A 22,977-nucleotide genomic window follows, 5' to 3' on the forward strand; every position below is an offset into this window, starting at 1 on the left:
GGCATCTTTAATTAAATAGTTAATTTATGTATGAGCTCTTGTGGAACAACGTATGGAGGACAAAAATTGTAACATTATCAATAAATAACAGCATAAATTAATACAGGAATAAATAAATAATGTTGAAATAAATGTGGAAATAACTAACTAAAAAAATAAATAAATTCTGAAATACACATGGAAATAAACACATACATAAAAATGCTGGTAAAGATAAATGTTCAGCATGTAGAAATTTAATTTAAGAAATGTAATTTTACTGTTAATCTTTTTTCAGTATTTATTTACTTATACTTTTATTTTTTGCTAAGTTAAGCGTAAGTCATTTTTGTCCTTCTGTTTGTTGTAACATCAGACAAGAAAATATAGTTTGAGTTTTCTATTGTTCCACAATACTAGCTTTACGCGTAATACATTTGTGAGTCACTCTAGTTCATCCAAATTATACGAGACAATAATATGTTGCAGAGGTCTGTAGTTAAGGTTAATTGTTAAAGGATAATTATTTTTTTCAAACTGTCAGAGGGGATATAATTTTCAAACACTGCATTTCCTCTTTTGGGATTTATTTTAGAATGTGCATTACAACACAAGGACAGTCATAAAGGTGTAACACGTCATTATTTCTTCTGAGTGTACAAACAACAACATAGATTCTTTTCACTATTTCACCAGCAGGAATGAGGTCATTGAATAATAAAATTAATTTACTAAACAATCCAATTCATGCACAGAGGCTACACACTGCATGATTTTAACTTTGACACAAATGTAAACACTGACATGATCGCGCTTTTACAATCATCACGGCATGTTTTATGATTAATTAACAAAAATACCACTATTCTTCCTATAATATAAAAATATGATTTAATTCTGTATAAAACTTGTTTTAATAAAAAAAAACCTTGTTCCACACATGTAGGGTTCAGTAATCCAGGACATTCATTACCGGTGTTCAGATGTGATGGTTGTCTCTCATCTCCTGCAGCACTTCTTCTAAGGCGTCCTCCACTGTCAGTTTGGGAGGTCTGTGCTTGCGAATGTACTGCCGAAATAATGAAAAAATGTCAGCGAATGCAGAAAAGCTGTGTGCAGTAAATATCTCATTGTGCTGAAAAATAAATATGCGGAGCTCTTTTACAAACTGTGTGTTCAACCAATGAGGCTTCAAAGCAGCGATGAAACACTCATTTCTTTTGCTGATACAATATTTTCATTCACAAATCTGCATGAGTATGTGATTGTGTCAACATGTCTTAGGTGTCTTTTACCTCCTTGGTGTCCTCCAGCGTGGTGTATCTGTAGTTCGGCGGTCCCAGGCTCTGCACCAGGCTGGAATGAAGATGTCGGTTGCTCTCCACGAACTGCCGAATCATGGCAAGCTGCTGTTTGAACATTTCATTGAGGGCAAATGCAGCTGGGCTGAAGGTGCTGAGAGCTGCGGGAGACACGAGACACATAAAAACTAAAGAGTCAGTACGACGGCTTCAAACCTGCTGAGCACAAAGCACATTAACTGGGTTTAAGGCAAATGTGGTCTTACTTGTGAAGGACTCACTAAGGAAGAAAATGTTTGTCTTTACCACACCTCAGCTTTTATAACAGATTTGACAAATACATGTACCCAATAGCATAATTTATACTTTTAAAAAATAGAGTGCTTATTTCTGCAACTATCTGTATGTTAAATTAATCATTGAGATATTTTTTAAGGAGCGGGGCTGTTGCACATTTCTGCGCTGGAGCACGCTGTCGGAAAAGTCAGTGCTGGAGCGAGCTGTCGAAAAAGTCAGTGCTGGAGCGAGATGTCGCACATTTCTGTAGTAATATTCAAAAATGAAATGTCCTAAAATCCTAAAAATGTGTATGGGGCTGCAGTGACTGGCCCCTGGCCTCCTGTCATTTTGCAAAAGTGGCCCCAAAGCAATGCAAGTTGAGTGTCTGTACTAGAATATTGTAGCAGGCTGTTCTGTTTTGTCCAAATGATTAATCAAGACAATAATCTACGAATAAATCTGTAACATAACTGGTATTTGCAGCCCTGTTTCAATCACTTATTAAGTCTAGTGTAGCACTGTATGAGAAAACTTTGGGAACATTTTGCAAACATGTTCTTTTTAAATGTTTCTAACACACATTGTCTATTCATCTATAAATGGATTCTGTTAGCTGTGCTCAGCGGCAAGTATGAGTCACCGTATTATTCAGTCAGTCCAACATATTTTTGATATCTTTCATTCATTTGCTGCTGCAGCACATAGAGAATTTTTGAAACTGAGTTGAACTTTTTACTGTCGTTATAACACGGTAGCTGGAGAGGGACAGGAAAGGGTGTTCGTTAAGATCTCTGCAGGTGTGCTTGCTTCTCTGCAAAGCACTCAGCGTATCCAACATGTTTTTCTCGCTTTATTGCATTTCTAATCAGGTATTTCTGCGTCAGTGCATTTTTGCTTTCTCTCCTCACTTGAACTACCCCAATGTTTTAAATGCTGAAAGCCTCACAGCGTGCCCTCCGGCATTCAGTTGATGGTGGCGTTCACCTCTAATTAATAAAGCTGCTTTACTTTTAATGGAAAGTTTTATTATCACAAGAACCAAGTGCTGTACCAAAGTGTTTTTATCTCCTTACATTTATTCAGCTGTGCAGATATATTGTTTGTACACTCCTCAAAAAGTAGTTTGTACTATTTTTTTTGTTTGTTTACAAATTGTTTGAAGGCAGAGTCTAAATCAACAGAGTAATCCTGCAAGATTCAATAACATTTCACCTGATGATGCAGCAGCACTAAATCTAAAGGTTGATACCACAGCAGTCAGACTATGACTCACTTGATATTTTGAATATTTTTAAAAGGAAACTCAAGACCTACCTTTTTAGTTTATCTTTTAACTGAACTTTACCTATTTATTTATTTATTTATTCACTATTTATGTCTACATTTTAGTCTGTTTTACTAGATGGTATATTATTTTATTGTTTTTAAAATTTTATCTATTATGATTATGTTGTGATTATTTAATTTACCTTTTATCTACTATTTAGAATATTTTAATTATTTAATTAAATTATTTACTTACTATTAATATTATATTTCTTTATTTGCTTGTATGAAGAGAATCATAAAATTTTTTGCATCATCGTTTATACAAACTCTGATATTCTTTCCGTTATAGTTTTGATCTGGATCCAGGTGTAGATGTATTTGTGTTGTATTTTGTTCTGTTTAATTACCTTCCACCATTTCTGCACTGACAGTGTGAGTCACCGCTGGGGTGGGATCCATGTAAGTCATCCCCACTGCAGGACCAAAAATACCTACAGAGGACGAACAGAAACATCTCCAGTGTCCACATGTCAAATTAATGGTAATAAATGATGGATGAGATGTTACAGCGTGAGTGATGATTTGTGACTCTACCACATCTTAAAGGAATAGTTTGGATCTTTTGAAGAGCGGTTTTCTGAGGTACTTTTCCATAGTCTATCAGAGAGAAGTTTTTTTTTCTAGAAAAAAAAAATCACCCAAATTCTGCAAAAGCACGTTTTCATATTAAAGGGATAGTGACAATTTTTTCTGCATGCCGCAAGCTGTTGTCAGCAGATAAAGACATGAAAATAAATGATTTGACTTTATACCACTTTTTTTTTTTACAGCAAATTCAAAGTCTTTCTCTGTCACGGAGATTAGGAAATTCAAATATATCTGTTTTACTTCCTGCTTCTGTTTCAAAATAAAAGTTCTCTGACAACATTTCTGTTGACAGAATCCCATCAGTTGTTGATACAAGGCATTTTATTGTGAAACATTTGCAGGACTGTGTAGTTGACCATACCATACCACTTACACGACCTCATAAATGAGCAGCATATGTGCTTATAATTGTAGAAATGCAATACTCACAGCAGCAGGCGGCCCTGCAGAAGCTTCACTGCGACAACGCTGTCAGTGTGAACACCACAGGCGTGAATCACACAGCAGTCTGCAGGGCTGCCGTCACATGCTGCTCATACATGCAGTGTTTTCCAGGCGTTAAAATACATTTTGCTGCTGCCTGCGTCCACAGCAGTACATTTCTTGGTTTCTGTAGTGGTACTCCTGCCTGCTTCTCCAAACTGGAGGTGTACCCACCGCCACCTACTGTGTGGATAGGTACCTTATGCAACCCCATTTCAAAAAATCTGAACTATCCCTTTAAACAAACATACATACTAACCAGTGGGCCTGGTGTAAGCCAGTGGATCCGGCTGCGTCTGTACTGCAGCCTCTTTTAAAACCTTCGTGGTGCAAGAACGCCTCCTCAACTGGCGAGAGGAGGTCCGGCTGTCACGTGACACATACGATCTGGAGTCTCTGCTGCTGCTGAGTGTGTGACTGTGATCTGACGTCTGTGAGGTGCAGGAGTGACTTGTGTCCGAGAAGGCACTCGAGTAATCGTCCACTGTCCTCCCACGGCGGGACACGTCTGAGTCCTCGTCTCTGACCTCTGACACCACCTCCTCTTCATCTCCGTCTCCTTGCAGGTGCTCTGAAACCTGACTGGCGCTGTAACCTGTCCTGCTCTCACTGTCAAAGTCACTTTGGTAGTCCTCCACCACCTCCTCCTCCTCCTCCTCCTCTTCCTCCTCCTCCTCCTGCTGCTGTGGCCCCTCTTTCTTCTTCTTCTCTTTCAATCCTGACTGCTGCTGATCTCTGTGAGAACCAGGACGAGGGGTGCTGTGTTTGACTTCTCTCTGTTAAGGCAGCAGAAAGAAAAATAAAAACGCATCAGTTTAAGAGGTTTTTCAGAGGATTCATGAGATCCAAAATAAAAAGAGAAAATGCACAATTTTACTCTAATTCATTAGACATTATCCTAACTTGTAGATCCATAAGAACCGTTGTAGCTCCTCTGTTTGGAGCAGGATGGAAGTCTTGCATATCTCACTAAATGTTAACTGTATGATGGGATGAAGTTGGACTTTTGTGATGTCTGGATGTAGGAGAAACATTTTCTTGTTCTGCTATTATTATTATGTATCTATTTCTTTTTTTTGATACATTTTTTATGTATTTTCATCTTATTTCTTGTTTGTCTTGTGTATGTTTGTGTTATGGTGAAGGGAGTTTATACATGGGCATTTTGAATCCTTCCCACGTTGTCTTCATGTTAAAACTGAACCGTCATTTGTCTGTGCCTCTTACAAATTTCATGGCTCTTCTTGTAGGTCTGAAAATATTAATACTAAAAATGTATTCCTAAATTAAGACTGTGTGCTAATTGCTAACAACATTTTCAAGTTGCCAAAAATATACAGTGCAGGTTTAAATTAATCTGCTTCTTGAGTTTTTTGCCCGAGTGTGTAAAATTATTTCAAAACAGATAGAAACAATGGCCAAAAATTACATTATTGTTTTAACTTAATTAGCTTTAAAGGTTTAGTGTGCACGATTTAGGGGGATTTATTGGAGTCTAATGATGAGAATTGCAGATTGCAACCAGCTGAAACTTCTCCCAGTTAGAATTGTGTTAATTGTTCATGAAGATTTTTATTGGAAGCGAATTAGTCACAGACGTGTCTTCCTCTCCAAAACAAACTCACCAGGTGATTTAATCCGGTAAAAACACGGAATATATCAGTTTTATATGACAAAGCAGTGATTCTCTGATGCTTTCGGATGTCTGTGACAAGCACCTGCTAATGTGTGTTCACTTTTTTTCTGATCCAGATGTTCAGGTGTTTTTTTTACCAGGGGCTGAATTATCTGCAGAGATCTGTTCCTCTTTAAAACAAAAAGACTCAGTGATTTAAAGCAGTAAAAACACAAAATAAAGCAGTTTCATGTTATGAATCAGTGTTTTTCAGATGCTGCTCGTCGCAGAGGGGCTGCTAACAAAGGTGGCAGACACAAAAATGTGAATGTCTCGTTCTAGAGCCAGTGTTTGGTTTGTCCATTTTGGGCTACTGTAGAAATGTGGCGGTGCAACATGGCGATCTCTGTAGCCGAGGACTCGCTCCCCATGTGAGGAACTCAATGGTTCTTATTTTTAGGTGATTATGTACTATAGGAAACATACTATATCCCTCTAAATCCTACACACTGGACCGTTAAGCTCTACTAGTTTTAAAGTAAGTCATAATTGCAATACAGCACAGATAACAATATACATCACATACAGTTAATCTGTAACGTTTCCTCTGTCATCACTCACCTCCTTTCCTGTTGTTTTTTCAGTAAACTCAAAAGCAGCGGGGACGAGGTCGTCTAACGTCATAACATTTATTTTGAAGTCTGCAACAACAAAAGATCACATCACGATTTTAAAAACAATAGTGTACAGCCACAGAACTCACATCGAGGCATTATTTAATACGCTGCTAATATCCATGAATACATCAAATACACATTAAAAGAACCTCAAGATCAAAAACTAAAAATTATTTAATGGCAAAGTTATATGTTCAAAAGTGGAGCATGACAGAGCGCATTCTAGTAATTTCCCACATGAAAGCATAAGAATGATGCCTAAAGTTACATTAAAATGATGAGCCTGTCATAATGTGATTCACTGCACATTATTCTGTAATAATTCTGACTCGACAGAGAAATGATTTATGTACCTTGTTGTCCATCTATGATGCATGAGATGAAGAGCGGAGAACAAAACATGATTAATGGACAAAAGCATCCTGTTTGGTTTCTGTCTTTCATAACGACAGGCTGGATAATCAATTAGTCATTAACCTTTTGAAACCTGAGAAAACTGGCTTGATTTTTTAAATTTAAAAACATGGGAAGAAGGCAATGAGCAGCTTAAGAAGGCAATGACACAAAAAAGTATGCAAAATAAGTAAAAAAAAAAAAAAAAACGAGAAAAGAAATTATGAAGAAAATAACCTGAAAAAAATGCTTAATCATAATGTTAATAATAATGTAAATAATAATAATAATAATAATAATAATAATAATAATAATAATAATAATAATAATAATAATAAATAATTTCACATATTTAATCATAACATTAAAATTATAGATATTTTCATTATCTTTTAAAAAATAATTTTATTAATCTACTGATTTCTTGCAAATTGTGGGACAATTATCATTTTTTATGTTTTTTTGATCAAAGGGTTAAAACAATAAGTGGTAAACTCAGAGGAGAACTCAGCTGATTTTAAGTCGACTCAGCTCTCACCTTCAGAGGTCACTGAACTCGCCTCGCTGTGGGGATCTTCAGGCCCGACAGAGAAGAGCTCCTCCAGAGAGACCACCTCCCCGCGGCCGGACATGGAGGACAGGGAGCGCTGTGGACTCCCCGCCCTGTGATGAGAGGAGTTCGGTCTCCCTGGAGGAGATGGGGAGGTGCGGGGAGGAGAGGAGGTTGGGGAGAGCACAGAGGGGCTGAAGTGGGCCTGAGCCTGACCGGTGAATCGAAAAGGAGAACCACAGTGAGGAGGAGACGCAGGAGAGCGAGGAGGTGCTGTGTTGGAGGATGAGGAGGGACGGACAGCAGCGGGAGGAGGTGAGGAGCGGATCCTCCGACTGTTTTTGCTCAACGTCTGTAAGAGGAAAGTACAGTGTTTTTTCAACCGAAAACAAACCCAGTAACAACCACAGTCACTTTCTGTACATTTGTGTGTACTCATGCTGTACGTGTATTTATCCAAATTCGTTTCTCACTGCATGTTGAGCCACGTCTAAGACGATTTTCTGTCACGACAGATAATAAAGTTTTCAGAATCTGAATAAGACGATACCATTTTTTAAGCAGAGGCAGCTGAAGCAGGCTATGTAACTTGTATCTTGCTTAATCTTGCGATTCTCACTATATTTCATAAATCCAGCTGAAGTGGAAAGTGGCATGAGATTAAAATGCTCAGATAATGTAAAAGTAACCTCAGATTTGTACTTGAGTAAATGTCCTTAGTTAAATTCTTACTCTGGTCAGCAGAGGGACGCACAGTTACTGAAATTACAGTCATCGGGATCAGTGCAGAAAACACTGGTGAATCAGAAATAAATGGGTCAAAGCGAAAACTTGTTCGTGTGTATCATTTCTTGCACGAAGCCCATTGTATTGTAAATAAAGGAAGTGAAAACCAAACAAAAACAAAAGGTACCTTGTCTGCCGTTCTTTTCACAGACGGCCTCCCTGGTATGTTGACGCTGTCGTCTATTGAGTCAAACGAGTCTCCGAGCAGCTTCCTCATGTCCTCTTCATCACTCTCCAGACTCACAGCTCTCTCTGCTGAGGGAACATCAGCAGCTCTGGACCTGGACCTGGACCGGACACCAACATCTGCAGCCTCTGGAGACTGAGCAGCAGCAGCCGCAGCTGCAGCCGCAGCTTTGCCCGACCTGTTCTTGAGGAAACGTTTCCCCCTCGGGCTCTGGTCACTGCTGGGCTGCGCTGAGAGCTGCACAGACGCCTCCGGAGTCGGGGCGGCTGCTGGTGGTGAGATTCTCAGGTCAGAGGTTAGACTCTCAGCAGGTTTTGGCTCCTGAACCTGCATGCGGCTGCGGATGCGGCTCTCAATTTGAGCCAGTCTCGTCAAAGCAGCAGTCTGAGAGCCTCGCTGGGAAGACGACACACTCCTGAGCAAAGAGGACGAACGAGAGATGAAGAAGAGAATAACAAAGAAATTGAGTTTGGGGAAATATTAGAACTATTAATGTTTGTTTTTTTAATATTCAGAGAGGCTTATCGCCCTGTGGCCTCTCTTAAATACATTGCCACTGAACACATTAGATCTCAGATTAGAGGAGGAGATATAAATATTCTCTTCCTCCAGAGACAGTTTCTACATTTCACCCTGCAGTCTCTGACTCCCAGAAGTTTAAGTAAAGAGGACGACATTAAACATTTTCTCAGAATTAAATGATGATGTTTTTATTGTGAGGGCTCTTATGGGTTTCTAGACTCTGGCACACAAGTATAAGGGATTTTTTGTTGATTTAACAAGTGCGTGTCTTCTCTGATTGGGATTTTTATTCCTTTATTGGATTATGACCCTTTTTTGCAATCTGACCTTTATCCTTTTTTGGAATTTATTTTTAGGTGTCTTTTTTGTATGTATTGGTGATCACTTCTGTTCTGCCTTAACCTTGATATTATATAAATTTGATATTATTTTTATGCACTATTGGTGTACATTATGTATAAATTTAGATATAGTTTCATCTTTTCAAACATCTAACCTGACAAAGATCCAAGCAGGATCAAAACGCTGTCTTTAATAAACTTAAGTGTGCATGCGTCACTTTTTCCTCATAAATATTAGAACTGCACATATTTTGTGTTGAATCAAACCCCTTTTGCCATCAACAACAGGTTCCAGTTGAAGCACCTTATATCAAACTTTTCAAAGCATTTCGACCAAGAACAAATTGGTTTGAAACCCAAAAAGTTGGTTACCTGCAGGAACTTTTTTGACCACTTATGACTCATAAGTCATAACTGGAAAGAGAGAATGGAGTCTTGTGCATAATAATGTATTTTTATCACATTAATTGTTTGTTTTGGGGTAAAAACAAATATCTGTAGTCACAAAACAAAAGCCTGCAGGCAATCAATGTGATCTGCAACCTTGCTACTGCTGTTTACTTCTCTGTTGTGCATTGTAAAACTAGTGGAAACGTCGACTGGTTTCATAGTTATCACAAAGTTTCCAACAAACAGGAATGTAACCAATTAAAGAACCAGAGCTACTTTGATGGAAAAGGGGGTAACAGTGGATCAGGTGGTGGTAAAAGATTGCTTTTTTTATTACGTGCTCAATATTCCATGTATTGACCTCACATACACAGAGCCGTACCTGGGTGCAGGGTCCTGCTGGATGTGGCCCTTCCTGACAGGTGACTGGCTGCTGATGGTTACAGGTGGTGGAGCTTTCTTCAGGAATCTGCTCCCGCCTCCACCCAGAGAGCTCTGAGGTCTGAGGTCCTGGAAGAAAACACCAAATATGGAGGCTTCTTGTCAAATTAGACTCCAACTGTGGATGTTTCTGAAATCTTATTGAGTTTATGACCTGGACAGAACAGCAGGAATACTCAACAAAATGACAGGAGGCCCCGTACATGTTCCGAGGATTTTAAGACATGTCTAAGAGTTTAGGACGTTTTTTGAATTTTAGGATGTTTCTCTAATTTCAGGATGTTTTTTGGATTTTACGACCTTTTTATGATTTTAGGACATTTCCAGGATTTTAGGACATTTCTAGATTTTTAGCACTTTTCTAGGAATTTAAGGCATTTCTAGGATTTTAGGACAGTTCTCGCATTTTAAGGTGTTTCTTGGATTTTAGGATATTCCTATATTTTTAGCATGTTTCTATGATTTTAGGACATTTTTATGATTTTAGGACGTTTCTAGGATTTTGGGACGTTTGGGGGATTTTTGGGTATTTCCTAGAATTTTACGACGTTAGGGTCTTAGCTCGGACCTCTGTCGGGGGTGTGGGATCCTCCACTGGCACTTTTTTGATAAACAAGCTCTCTTTTGATGCTGTTTTATGCACTCTGACACCTTATGGTGACTAAAAGTACAAAAATAATTCCCAGTGTGAATCACTTTATTTTTATTATGAATTAGAAAGCGGCTGAGTATCACTGGTATACACACACATATATATATATATATATATATATATATATATGTGTGTGTGTGTGTGTGTGTGTGTGTTCTAAAGTTGTCTACCTTTGTAGAGTCGCCCTCTCTTCCCTGGTTCTTCCCAGCAGCAGCAGCAGCAGCAGCAGCAGCAGCAGAGTCCAGGGTGTCAGCAGGTCCATGTTCAGGTGCTGAGCTGACTGAGGACAGGTCGCTCAGATCTGACAAAAACAGGTGTGTGTTTGGGGAAACAGGTCTGGTTTTCACAGAATCACCAACAACACCCTGAGGAGAGGAAAGACAAGAGTCTATAAACATCAGCTGGTTCAAAGCTTTAATTAGAAAAATAGTTATAATTTTTTTGTATGATAAAAATGGAAATGATGGTTGGGAAAAAAATATTTTGAATCTTTTTACTTTGTATGAAAAATATTCTGTTCTTAATGTAATGGACTCAAAGAAACCTAAAATACAAGAATTCAAAATAGAAATGGGGCAGTATTTACAAAAAATACACACACTGCGAGATGGAAAAGCTGAGAAAATACTGGACATTCATAAAACTTTAAATGACACTTTGATTTGATGCCATATAGTTGTATATGGTTTGCCCTGCATGTTTGTTTGGTGTTTTTGTCTTTTGCGTTTTTTATGTGACTTGTTTGCAGTGCTCTGGTTCTTTTTGGTTGCTGGATTATATGTCTAAATATGCTTGAGTCATGTATGAAATATCTGCAATAAATAAATAAATAATAAAGCAAAACAAAGTAAAATAAAAAATAAGGAATAACAACTGCATGGTGAAACACCATCCAGAGTTACACCATAGTTTACAGAGAAATGTTTAGGTTTTAAACCCGCCGTGTGTCCCCGTGTTTGGGCCGCAGACTGAAATCACTCAGAGTAACGCCACAGTTAACTGAGACATCTGTGGCTCCTCAAACCCACCGTGTGTCCCCGCGTTTGGGCCGCAGACTCCTCCACAGACTCGGCGGCTCCTCCGCTGCTCCTCTTGCCGGACAGCAGCGCCTGAGCTCGGTCCAGAGCCGAGCTGCGACCGCCGCGTCGTTTCCACATCTTTAAACTGACACTCTAACTAATCTAACTAGTCTGACTAATATTACTTTTAACACTTCGATGTGTAAAGTTTTATGTTGACACTTTGTTTTAGCAGCGGAAACAGTTTGCGGCTGTTTCATCCTCTGCTGAGACACGAGCGTTAGCTGGAGGCTAAAACCGTGTTTGCTAGCAAACTTTGAAAATAAAAATAATTTGAAGGTCCCAAAGAGCCAATTTCACACCAATTGGGGAACACAAAATATGTCATGATGTTTATTTAGCCAACTTTTAGCCCTGAAATGCCTACTTTGGCGTCTCTTGTCTCCATGGAGCATCTACAGCTGGGTCCTTTGTCTTCTTCTTGAGCTTATATGGCGGTTGACAAACAACGTTATGATGCATTACTGCCCCCAACTGGTATGTTATATAAAATGATAAAATAAAATAAAATAACATAAAATAAAATAAAATAAAATAAAATAAAATAAAATAAAATAAAATAAAATAAAATAAAATAAAATAAAATAAAATAAAATAAAATAAAATAAAATAAAATAAAATAATAAATATAATATTACTAACTACTTTATGATGTCTTATATAAGTGTATGTAACCTTGATATTTGCATCCTTTTGTCTTTTTTCTTTATTGTAACTGCATGTTGTACTTCTATGTAATCTTGATGTGATTATTTACCTTTGTGTCTTCTTTTCACCATCATTGTCATTGTTTGCACATTATTGTGTACAACCTTGATATCTTCTCTTTTTTGTCTTTTTCTTTACTAAAAGCCTACGCAGGGACAGGAGTTGGAAACCATAGCTGTAATCTTTATGTGAAATATCAGTTAGTAAAGCTTGTTTGTCAAAGGCTGAAGTTATATTAACTTGCATTTGCATTGTCCATATTGAATAAACTATATAAATAAATAAATATGTGCATAAATGTAAAGAGAAACAGAGAAAAAGAAAGAGAAACAGGTCACAAAATAAAACAGAAAACAACAAAACAAAGCAAAAAGTTTTGTAAAACTTCTTAGTGGAGCTATTGAGAACTTCGTTGTTCTTCTTGGGCTCCATTTCCTGCCACATAAACCACATACCATGAATGAAATTAACGATTTGATAAAGAAAAACATTCTTTATGCTGAGTCATATTGCTCACCTTTGATGGTTTTGAACGCCTCCACAACAGCGACTGATGCGCTGTGCTTAAAACAAAGAGCATAAATAAGAAACATTGAGTGTCATCTTTGAATTTATGCTCAAATAACCGACAACGTCAAATGTGTTCATGCATTTTGAAACAAAAGTAAATTGAGTTGCTGGATGTTTCCATATATGACGGGCAAAAAATATTCTGCAGAGAATAAATAATGTGAGCAGCTCTGACAGCAGCTTTGGAGCCTTAACTCATAAAAAATGCATTACGTAAAGTCAGAGGAAAATGTGAGACATCAAAGATAGAAAGCACACAAGCAGGTTTAGCGCATAACTTTAATAACAACTTTGGTAAAGACACATTTATCAGTAAGAGGCACTTGAGCTGCCACATTTCTTGCTGTACAATGACAGTAAACATAACGAGCTCTGCTAATGAGGTCGTTAATGAGCTCACAAACTCAGCAGATCGACATGAAAAATGAACTGAGCAGTCTTGACGCGACATGTAGAGGTGAAGCTACAACATAAAGCTCTGGTTTCTTTTCAGCACCACTGAAGCGAAACACAAACTGTCTGAGGACGAGAGCATCAGAGCGACGGCGGTTAGTCATGAGGAAACTGTATAAAACGTGTACAATCAAACTGCAAAGTTTGGAAAGTTGAATTCTTTTTCTTTTTCTCTTTTAAACTGTAACAGTTTTCTTTTCAATCAACACTTAGATCATTTCCATAACAAAACATCTCCATCAGAGATGCTCAACTTGCTCTGATTGGGGGCCACTTTTGCAAAATTACAGGAGGCCAAGGGCCAGTTGTAATAGCCCCATACATGTTTCCAGGGTTTTAGGAATTTTCGAGAACTTTCCTCCACAATTTTTTGATGATCAAGCTCTATTTTCCTGCTTTTTTTGCACCCTGTCACCTATGTATACTAAAAGTACAAAAACAATTCACATTGTGAATCACTTGATTTTTATTTTGAATAAGAAAACGGCTGGGGAGCCACCAGATTTAGCCGGCGGACCGTAAATTGATAATCAATGATCTCCTGTATAATAAGAATAAGAAAACGAATTCATTAACACAGCAGCTTTAAAAACAACCATCCTCAGTCCCAGCTTGTCAAGTAACGCTGTTTGGTCAGTGACTTCAGTTTCAAACACGGATGCAAAAAAGAAATAAATGTAAATGTGAGGTGTTTTACCGACATTGTTTTATTTTGAAAAGACACAATGCATGTAACAGGTGGAAATTGAGAAACCATCACAGAGCGTCAACAACAGACTCAGGAGGATACCGAGAGTGTCATATGAAGATGAAAAAGTCCACTGACCAAACGGTGATATTCGGCAAGTTGGGATGACAATTCGTTATTAAAAATAGAGTTTACAAAGTGCATTAACAGACAACAAACCAATCCCCAGAAAAAAATGTACTCTTGTTGCAAACTTAAAATATGTTGCATTTGTACAATATTATGCAGCGGATCCAATGAAACTTTGTTTCAGCAACACTTTGACAAATGTGAGGTTACGCACAAAAAACACTTGATTATTTTTAGGACAAGATCACTCGTGTGGCTTAAAATACAGGTTTTGGGAGCCCAATCCTGCATGAAAATGCAGAAGTTTCTCTGCCTTTTGTGGCACTATCTCCGTTGGAAAAACAGCAACAGGTCACAATAAAATCCACCTTCTTATACACCTCCCAAAACAAATGAGAAATGAGGCCAAAAAGTGCTAAAAATTAAAAAAGAAAAGAAAAAAATTCTGTTACACAATGTTATACATATAAATACATTAGACATTTTCTTCCTTTTTAGATAATGTTCTACTAATACTTTCCCATAAAACAAATTTTCAGGTCATTTTCTTATCACCTTTAAATTCTTGCAATTTGTGGGACATTTCTCGCCAAGTTGCCCATCGCCTTTTTCCCCCAAAGTTTTTCGAAAGATGACTAATCTGCTCAGATTTCAAATGTTAAATAGCTTGTGAAAGGCGTCTGAAGGCAGCACATGAAAACAGATATTTACGTTTCAAAGGGTTAAACACGAAGAACCCATAACGGACACAAAAACACGTAACACACAGCACAGTGTCATCACAACAGTCCACTAAGTTGTTGTTGTCTCTCAGGTTCAGCACGAGCGCGTCTGAGTTCATGATGTTAAGCTGTTAATCATCATTCAGAGAACGCTTTGAGGTGATTTCTCAGCGGATCTCATTCTGAAAGCAAGCCTTGAATTCTGCATGTTATTTTCACTTCTTAAAAAACATAAAATGCACGGCCGACAGGTGCTAACAGCCTCTGGACTTCTGGGAAATGAGCTCTGATTAATGTATTATAACTCAGGTCGTCTCATCCGCCCAAAGCCAATTAAAACCATAAAACGATCTGTATTCAGTTCTGTCTTCTGCTGGTTTAACACCATAAAAATATTTGATTGTCTTCACAATCCAAAAAGTCCGCCAGTCTATGTCGGGCCCTCGACGTTGATCGATGTCACAGTGGCCATGAAACAACGCTGGAAAAGGCGGTCGGGGTCCGGGGGCTGGTTGTCACAGTCCAGTTTGCCCCGCAGGAAGTGTTTCCTGAGGCCCTGAGGACCAGCGGGGGCGCTGCTGTGACTCGGCCCTGGTCCCTGAGGACTCGATGTCGAGCCTGGAAGACACAAATTTCACTCAAGAGACCTGCAGGACACGTCACAGACACACAGACGTGGACTATTTAACCCTCTAAGGTTTGCTTTAATATTACACACACTCGTATCGCTCTGTGCACAAAATGCGCTTTCAAAATCAAGCTTTAATTAATATATTATTTTCTGCTTTCATTCAATTCATTCCTAACCATCAGTCCTTATTATTAATGTCAAATATTCATTAATTTTCAGAATTTTAACCCTTTAAATGCTGGGTTTTTTGTCATGATGCCACTGTGTGTTTACATGAAAGAAAACATATTAAAAAAAAGAATTATTTTCAATATACTACATACAGAGTAGATTTTTTGATCATTACAGCCTGGTATCTGTCAGTGATTTGCAGCAACGTTGACTGTGACAGTACCTGGTGGATATGTATTTTCTCTATATGCCAAATATGTTTTAAAAAAATTATATAATGAGGTGGAAAATAGTAAAAATTATAAGTTTCAAGGCAAAAGCCCAGAATGACACCCAGAAATAATACAATGCACGTTTTTATACTTTGAATGAGTTTCAATGGCACATTTTTTGCACTGAACAGTCTGAATGTAATGTTGTTTCCACAATGTATTTTATACTTTTTGTAAGAACTGAGTTAATTCCAAGATTAAACAAAAATACACAGTCTTGCCAAAGTTTATGCCATGTGCATGAACAAAGCCAAATTTATCAAAAAATGAATAATGCAAAGCATGTACATTTCGTTAAACAGTCCCTAAGGGTGAAAGAACTTGTTTTATTTTGGTAACTCCACGCCTCGGTTCTATCAGGTGTTACATCACCTCAACCTAAAGGCCCAAAAACACTGACTGAGGTGTAAGTTGTTCAGCCTGAGGAGAGTATAAATACCAAATACCAAAAATGAAAGACTAGAAATAAAAATATATGTAAAAAAAACACCAGAACAACCAGCAGACATACTCAGTAAACAACATAAGTATTTCATATCCGAAAAGGAAAAGGAGGTAGCGAATACAAATACTCCCACTGCCTTGTGCTGCATGATTCAGTGTTTTATGGCCGTGTGAGCAGAATGCAGTCAGTACCTGGCGCTCGGAGCGGCAGCCCATTGTCCAGACCTCTGGGTTTGGTGGTGATGAAGAGATAGCAAAGGACGCACAGAGTGACGATGAAAGCGAGAAGAACCACAGCTGCTACAGAGAGACCCACCAGAGCTCCGAGACTGAAAAACAAATAGCAGAGACACGGCCTTTTTTAATTTAAAGGATAATTCAAGTTAAACTTAATGTCATTTTTATATTTTGCTCCAAAATGACTATTGATCATGCTATGCTTCCTACTTCCTCAGCCTTGTACTTCTCGCGTCCAATGTCCTCCTTGCTGAGGCGACCCTTGTCATTGGTATTTGTGTATAGTGGGCATGCACCGTAAGACTTACGTGTGTCTGGTGCGCATCATACCACAACAAAAGGTGTCTTTTTGCGTTGTTTGAAGCTGAAGTTTCTGACAAGGTAACTGAAGAATTCAAATTGTCCAGCGCCATCATGAGATTGACATTTGTGGATTTGCATAACGTGCTATTCTTGCATGCAAGGTAGCATTTTCATACTCTGAGTCAAACTGACTGTTTTTTTTCTCATTCTTTTTCCAAACCTGTAATACTGGCAAAAAAACAACTAATGTGATGAGATTTTGTGCAACTGAAGAGTTTTTTAGTACGTTTGTTTAATGTGTTGGACAGACACCATCTGCTTGTTTTCACATGGGAGAAAATGAATATTTATGTTAACATCTTAACAGATTGTCACAGATAGCTGGTGACTCACTGTGGTGTTAGAGGAAGATTCGTACAGCCGATCACTCTGTGAGGAACATGTCAGGCAATTCCTGAGACTCTGACTCATCTGTACATTCACAGAAAACTGTCACGGTCACAAGCGTGCTTCAGGATTTTTCCCATTTGTGGTGCCCACTTCTCTGTGTCTGCATATTGTGAGTGTGTGTGCTTCTTCTCTCTTTTGCCTCTGCTCAACCTGCACAGCTATCTTCTATCTGCTCATCACCACTTGATTTTCCAAAACACCTGCCTGCAATCAGCTCACCATCTCTCCTGCATATCGCCCCGGCTTTCCTCCTGCTCAGCTGCGCTCAGGCTTATGCTCAGTGTCTCTGTGAACAGGTATTTTCTTCGTGTTTTTATAACCTGTATTAATGCATATTTGTTTCCTGTTCTCACTCACCCTCACTCACCTGCCTGCAAATTACTTCCTGCCTTTCATTCACCTTAATTATCTCCTGCTTTTAGTAACTCCTGCAATTAAATTTTGTGTGCCTCCTGGTCTGTGTTCTGCATTTGGGTCGACTTAATTGGATTCATTTATTGCCATTTGCACAGGCACAAGACGGTATACTATGGATTATATAAAAATACACTATGTATTATTTCATTTTGAATGATTGCACATGACAATGGCCTGGGAAGAGACTATGTGTGGCAGAGATAAGAGAGACCATTTTCTCCTTTACATAGTCTCAGTTTATGCACAAAAACTGTTCTGAATTCAAACAGGCACAATGTGAGAAAATCACAACCCAGAACAAAATGTGACCATGGTACATTTCTGCAAATGACAGATAAGTTACTTATCATCATCTCAGCGTTTCTACGTGCGTTGCGACACAGTTCTGATTAAATGTTTGAGGGGGTTTTGTCACCGGAAGGTGGAGGAGATGATGGGTGGTGTAACAGGTAGAGGAGACAGCACACAAACTGCAGACAGCTGTTCAAAACCAATAAACAGACAGCCGTTCGAAGCCCATCTTGTTTTTTAGCAAGACAAAGTCATTTCCAGCTGTGTTTGTGCCACCAAAGAAAGAAACTGGTGGCACTTCTGCCATAATGCCACCAAATTGTTTTGAGTGAGACACTGGTAGCATATTCATCCATGATTGTGCCAACAAAACTGTATGCTATTTAGCAAGATATCTGCAGCATTTTCACCCCCGATTGTGCCACCAAAAGTGGGAAAGAAATCGGTGGCACTTCCTCTGTGATAATGCCACCAAAGCTGGGCATTTTAAGTGAGTCACTGGCACCGTTTCCAACTTCCTACTGAAAAACACATAGCCATAGCATCATGTGACCTATAAAAGTGAAAATACGTGTTTCCATCGTAGTTTTGTCAAACATGGCTTTTTCTTCCCCTCCCTGAATACATCTGCCCGCTGTGACAAAAAGAAAAATGAAGCTGGATGGAAATATGAAAGACATCTAGAAGATGTGCACAATATGTATTTACTGGCTTATGTTTCCAGTGTGATTCAGTTCTGAGCAGCAGAGTGCTTCTGTTATGTTCTGCATTCATAGCTTATCATACAAACGCCTACTCTGAACCTTGACAGACCAATTAGCATTCAGCAATCTGATGTTCAAGTGGAAGTCTTTTTACATGTAATGACACATAATGATGCAGAATATACAGATGTGTTGTTCAGAGACGGCTAGTTTCACTCACGTGAAATTTCTTCATGGATGAGTTGGTCGATAATAAAAATGAAAATAAAAATCGAATAAAAAATGATTGATTACTTGGATTTTCACTACACTGCTGAAGGGTGAAGAATTTTACACACTGGACAAAATGGGTCAAATAAGACTTGACATCTTGGGCTTTTTAAATATAAGCACTGAAATGTGTTATTGCATATTAGCTACAAATGTCTTTTTCATAAAACAATCGTTTTTATTGGTCTGAGATAACAAGAAGCAACAGAGCAAAAAAAAATAAAAATAAAAATAAAAAATAACTGTTCCCAAAACTTGATTTTCTTATGTGCAGCTGAAATAATAAAAGCATAACAACAAAAATAATTGAACAACAAAACATTATTCACTGTACAAATTGACTTGATTTCCATCAAAAACACAAGAAAAAGTTACGTTAGGAGTTACAACAAAAAAAACAAAAAAAAACAAAACTGAAATTTAGGAGAAAAAAAAGATTAAAAATAAATAAATGAAAAAGAATAAAATGCAAAAAGTAGATAAATATATACATTAAAAGGTTAATCATAGTTTTACTAAATTATTATGATATAAATACAGTTTTCTGGACATTTTTAACGTAGAATAATTTTAAAAGAAATCAAACCAGTTTGCTCATGTTTTAAAGGTTTAAATGCATGTGAAAGGCATCTGAATGCAGCACAAGACAATTTTTAAGAGTTAACTTGCAATAACTAAATTAAATTTTCAGAAAAGGGTTTTGAGTGAACATCTGAGTGAAAAGGAACATTGTTCTGAGTGACAACAGCATGTTTTTAGGCTCCAAGGTGCTGTAAAATCATGAGTTATGGTATTGCGTGTGCCCCTATAATAGGACATATTTTTTAGTATTTTTTCCCATTTTTTTCCCAAATGAAAGTACGGGGTTTGTCGGATCCATCCAAAGACTGTAAATAAAGATGGACAACATGACAGCTCCCCAAAAGTGTAACTTTTCAATCTATATCGGCCCCTGCTGTCTGTCTGCAGTATAGGTCATAAAGCCCACCCCTCCATGTTAGTGAATGGGACATAAAACAAACTAAAAACTCAAAACTAAAAAAACACATGCCAAATACATTTTTCCCAAAGATTGCTTCTCTCACTGAAGGTAGTTCTCATCACCCTGATGTTAGTTCAAGAGTTTGTGTTTATGATAAGTTCAGTTTTAAAAAGTTATTCAGTTATACAAAAAGGGGATTTTCCAACACGATTAGTAGCTGTGACAGCCGATCCATGTGCTCGCATTCAATGGAGCTGCTCCCGATTGGTTGGGCGGTTGTTTTGGAACTCCACCACAGATACAACAACTGCACAGTTTTCAGCTCTCAATGACATCACCCTCGTAAGATGGCAATGCCCATACCTTGGATATTTTAACCTAACTTTAGCACGGGGGGGCAAGTAGGAGCGTTTTGTCCATCTTGATATACAGTCTATGGATCCATTCAACACGCCTCCCCCCCGCCCTTCGTACTCCAATAACAACACGACCAGCTCTGACCGGCTGTGCTCTCAGATGATGCTGTCCAGAGGCATCTCATGCAGATGGAAAAAGGTGGCATTGACATTGGGATCTTACGCCAAAAGCCCTGACAAAGCGGCGGTATATGACGACTATCGGAATGAGAACCGGCTGGTCTATGTGTATCAGAGTCGGGTTCACATGGCTATGCAGGGCCATGCATCTTTTCCAAGTCGCTCAGGGAAAGGAAAAACATTTGCAGCTTATAAGAGGAACAAGATAAAATAATTAAAAACAGTCACGCCCCCGCCACCCAATTCTTCTGATAAATAAAGAACAGTCCCTTAGCTGTTAGAACAAGACGTAGAAAGCAAGATGGAATTAAAATTCCCTTAGATGCAAGATGAGTCAGAATACTTCTGAAGGCCATTAGTGTTTTCTAAATCAAAAGTTGTCCTAATTAGGCCTGGGCACTGATCACAGCCAATTTGTCTGATTGAAGCCAAAAATGCAATCATCAACTTCTCAACACACTGATGCAAAAAGGTGATTCTGTCGCAGATCAACCCCACACCTGTCTAAGGCAGAGTTGATGGATCTATTAATCTGAATTCTTCTTATGCACTGCATCTACATTAAAGCTCCTTGTCCTTTTTTACCCACTGATCCACAATACATGCGTGCAACACCTGTTGACTCTTTCACCTTGCACAAAGATCTTTGTGGCTATAACAAAACAAAACAAAACAAAACAAAAAAAGGAGAAAAAAATAAAATTAATTGCATTACCAAAACAACAAAAAATGTGCACCATCCACATTTTTTCATTTCTCACATTTCTATTGTCTGTTTCCTGCCAAGGGACTGCAGATATAAATTAGCAGCCTGCTAACTCCATATTTGCATTCAAATGTTATACTGATGTTATAAACATTTAATCAAATTATTATATATTATTATTATATTTTTTTTACACTTTGCTGCAGGAGAAACCTGTCTGATGATGTACATTGCATTCAGGAGTTTAAATGATGCATGCATTCATCCTCCTCTATATATTTTTTAAAATGTTTTTTTCTCCTCTTTCTTTCGTTTCCCCCCTTTTTTCTTTCTTTCTTGATATTTCTATTGGCTGTTTCCTGCCAAGGGGCTACAGATGTAAATTAGCTGTCCTGCTGACTCCAGCATATTTACATTTGTATGTTATACTGATGTTCATCAATATGCTTCCTCCCTTTGAAATAAACATTTAATTAGATTATTTTGTGCAGATTTACACTTTGCTGCAGGAAAAACCTGTCTGATGATGCACACAGCGCTCTGGAATTTAAATGATGCATGCAGTCATGCTCCTCTATACATTACTTACATTGAAAAAACGCAACAGCTTGATTTGACTGCATTAATCTCCCCTTACCTTAACCACCACATGTATCCATACTCGTAGGGGAAGAAGCTGTTGGGGTCATCGCAGCAGTACTTCAGGTCACTGAACCCGCAGCAGAAAAGTGCCGTGGTGTCACTGTCCGCTTTCGGACACGTGAAGCTCTCCACGAACACGTTTTCTTTGCTGTAGTAACTTTCGCAGTCCGAGCTCATATCGGAGACGGGCTGCCTGCACGTGGACAGCCGGATGCGGCGTGGCGTACATTAAAACCCGCTCTCATCCTGCCCATCTCCCATCACTGCAACTCCACATCAACGACTGAGAAGAAGCTGATCCTGGATCTGCAGACTCCACACTGACTGGATGAGTGGTTGCAGGTTCAGCTACTGCTCCGTCCCTCTCTCTCTCTCTCTCTCTCTCTCTCTCTCTCCATCAATAATTAAAAAAAATTGATAATGACAACAATTTACAACTTAGGTAAACAGAACAGTAGCACATATCAATCAAATATACCACAAATCAATCAATAACACATATATGGCATAAAATAACAAAGATATAAAAATATATAAAATATACTATGCAAGATGGCTATAACAAAGCAAAACAAAACAAAACAACAAAAGAGAAAAAAATAAAATGAATTGCATTATCAGAGAGAGGAGTATTTTTATAGATCAACACGGCTGTTATCACACAGAGGTTTCGGGAAAAAGAGATTAATATTGACTCATAAGTTTTTGTTGTTAATTACTTTAAATGAGTTTTATTATTATTTGAACTGAGTTGAGTTCTAAGAGGAAAAAGTGAGTTTCGGGAAGGATTTTGAAAATTTCTGCTTGTGGATGAAAAAAATATTGCATATTCAACTAAAACACAACAAAATTGTGCTCCAGAAAAGAATAAGCACTCAGTGGAGATCCTAGAGTCTCTGATAAGCAGTTATGACTTAAATAGAAAGGCCAGAGAGCAGTAATAGAAAAGAAAGAAAGAGGAGGCAGAGCCAGAGTGGCAGGTCTGTACGGACTAAAAACCATCCCCGCTGGATCGGGGCTAAAAGCTCTGCCTCCTCCCCGTCACACGGACGGGGATTT

The 22,977-nt window shown here is 38.2% G+C and overlaps 2 protein-coding genes across 2 annotated transcripts; both read right to left on the minus strand.

Annotated features, from left to right (window-relative positions):
- Positions 1-549: 549 nt before the first annotated feature.
- c5h19orf44 (chromosome 5 C19orf44 homolog) lies at positions 550-12,023 on the minus strand. Its single transcript, XM_042483310.2, has 10 exons — positions 11,542-12,023; positions 10,684-10,878; positions 9,803-9,930; positions 8,108-8,582; positions 7,183-7,546; positions 6,196-6,275; positions 4,219-4,735; positions 3,236-3,319; positions 1,275-1,441; positions 550-1,048 (listed from the first exon to the last, which is right to left on the minus strand). The coding sequence occupies exons 1-10, from the start codon at positions 11,668-11,670 to the stop codon at positions 959-961; spliced, it is 2,229 nt and encodes a 742-aa protein (XP_042339244.2). The 5' UTR covers positions 11,671-12,023; the 3' UTR covers positions 550-958.
- A 1,154-nt stretch (positions 12,024-13,177) lies between these two features.
- Positions 13,178-22,221, minus strand: shisal2a (shisa like 2A). The gene is made up of 3 exons (XM_042512505.2): positions 21,914-22,221; positions 16,573-16,709; positions 13,178-15,480 (listed from the first exon to the last, which is right to left on the minus strand). The coding sequence occupies exons 1-3, from the start codon at positions 22,093-22,095 to the stop codon at positions 15,293-15,295; spliced, it is 507 nt and encodes a 168-aa protein (XP_042368439.1). The 5' UTR covers positions 22,096-22,221; the 3' UTR covers positions 13,178-15,292.
- Positions 22,222-22,977: the final 756 nt, after the last annotated feature.

Source organism: Plectropomus leopardus, chromosome 5, assembly GCF_026936395.1.
Source record: "Plectropomus leopardus strain MGB_pleo_1.0 chromosome 5, ASM2693639v1, whole genome shotgun sequence".
Taxonomy (NCBI): Eukaryota; Metazoa; Chordata; class Actinopteri; order Perciformes; family Serranidae; genus Plectropomus; species Plectropomus leopardus.

Bases quoted from the DNA above. Each gene is read 5' to 3' on its own strand.
- c5h19orf44 (XM_042483310.2), bottom strand. From the start codon at position 11,670: ATGTGGAAACGACGCGGCGGTCGCAGCTCGGCTCTGGACCGAGCTCAG. The intron at 6,276-7,182 runs GTGAGAGCTGAG...TTGTTGTTGCAG, and splicing joins GAGTTCAGTGACCTCTGAAG to ACTTCAAAATAAATGTTATG. The intron at 1,442-3,235 runs GTAATTAAACAG...TGTCTCCCGCAG, and splicing joins CAGTGCAGAAATGGTGGAAG to CTCTCAGCACCTTCAGCCCA.
- shisal2a (XM_042512505.2), bottom strand. From the start codon at position 22,095: ATGAGCTCGGACTGCGAAAGTTACTACAGCAAAGAAAACGTGTTCGTG. The intron at 16,710-21,913 runs GTAAGGGGAGAT...TTTGTTTTTCAG, and splicing joins GGATACATGTGGTGGTTAAG to TCTCGGAGCTCTGGTGGGTC. The intron at 15,481-16,572 runs GTACTGACTGCA...TGTGTCTTCCAG, and splicing joins GCTGCCGCTCCGAGCGCCAG to GCTCGACATCGAGTCCTCAG.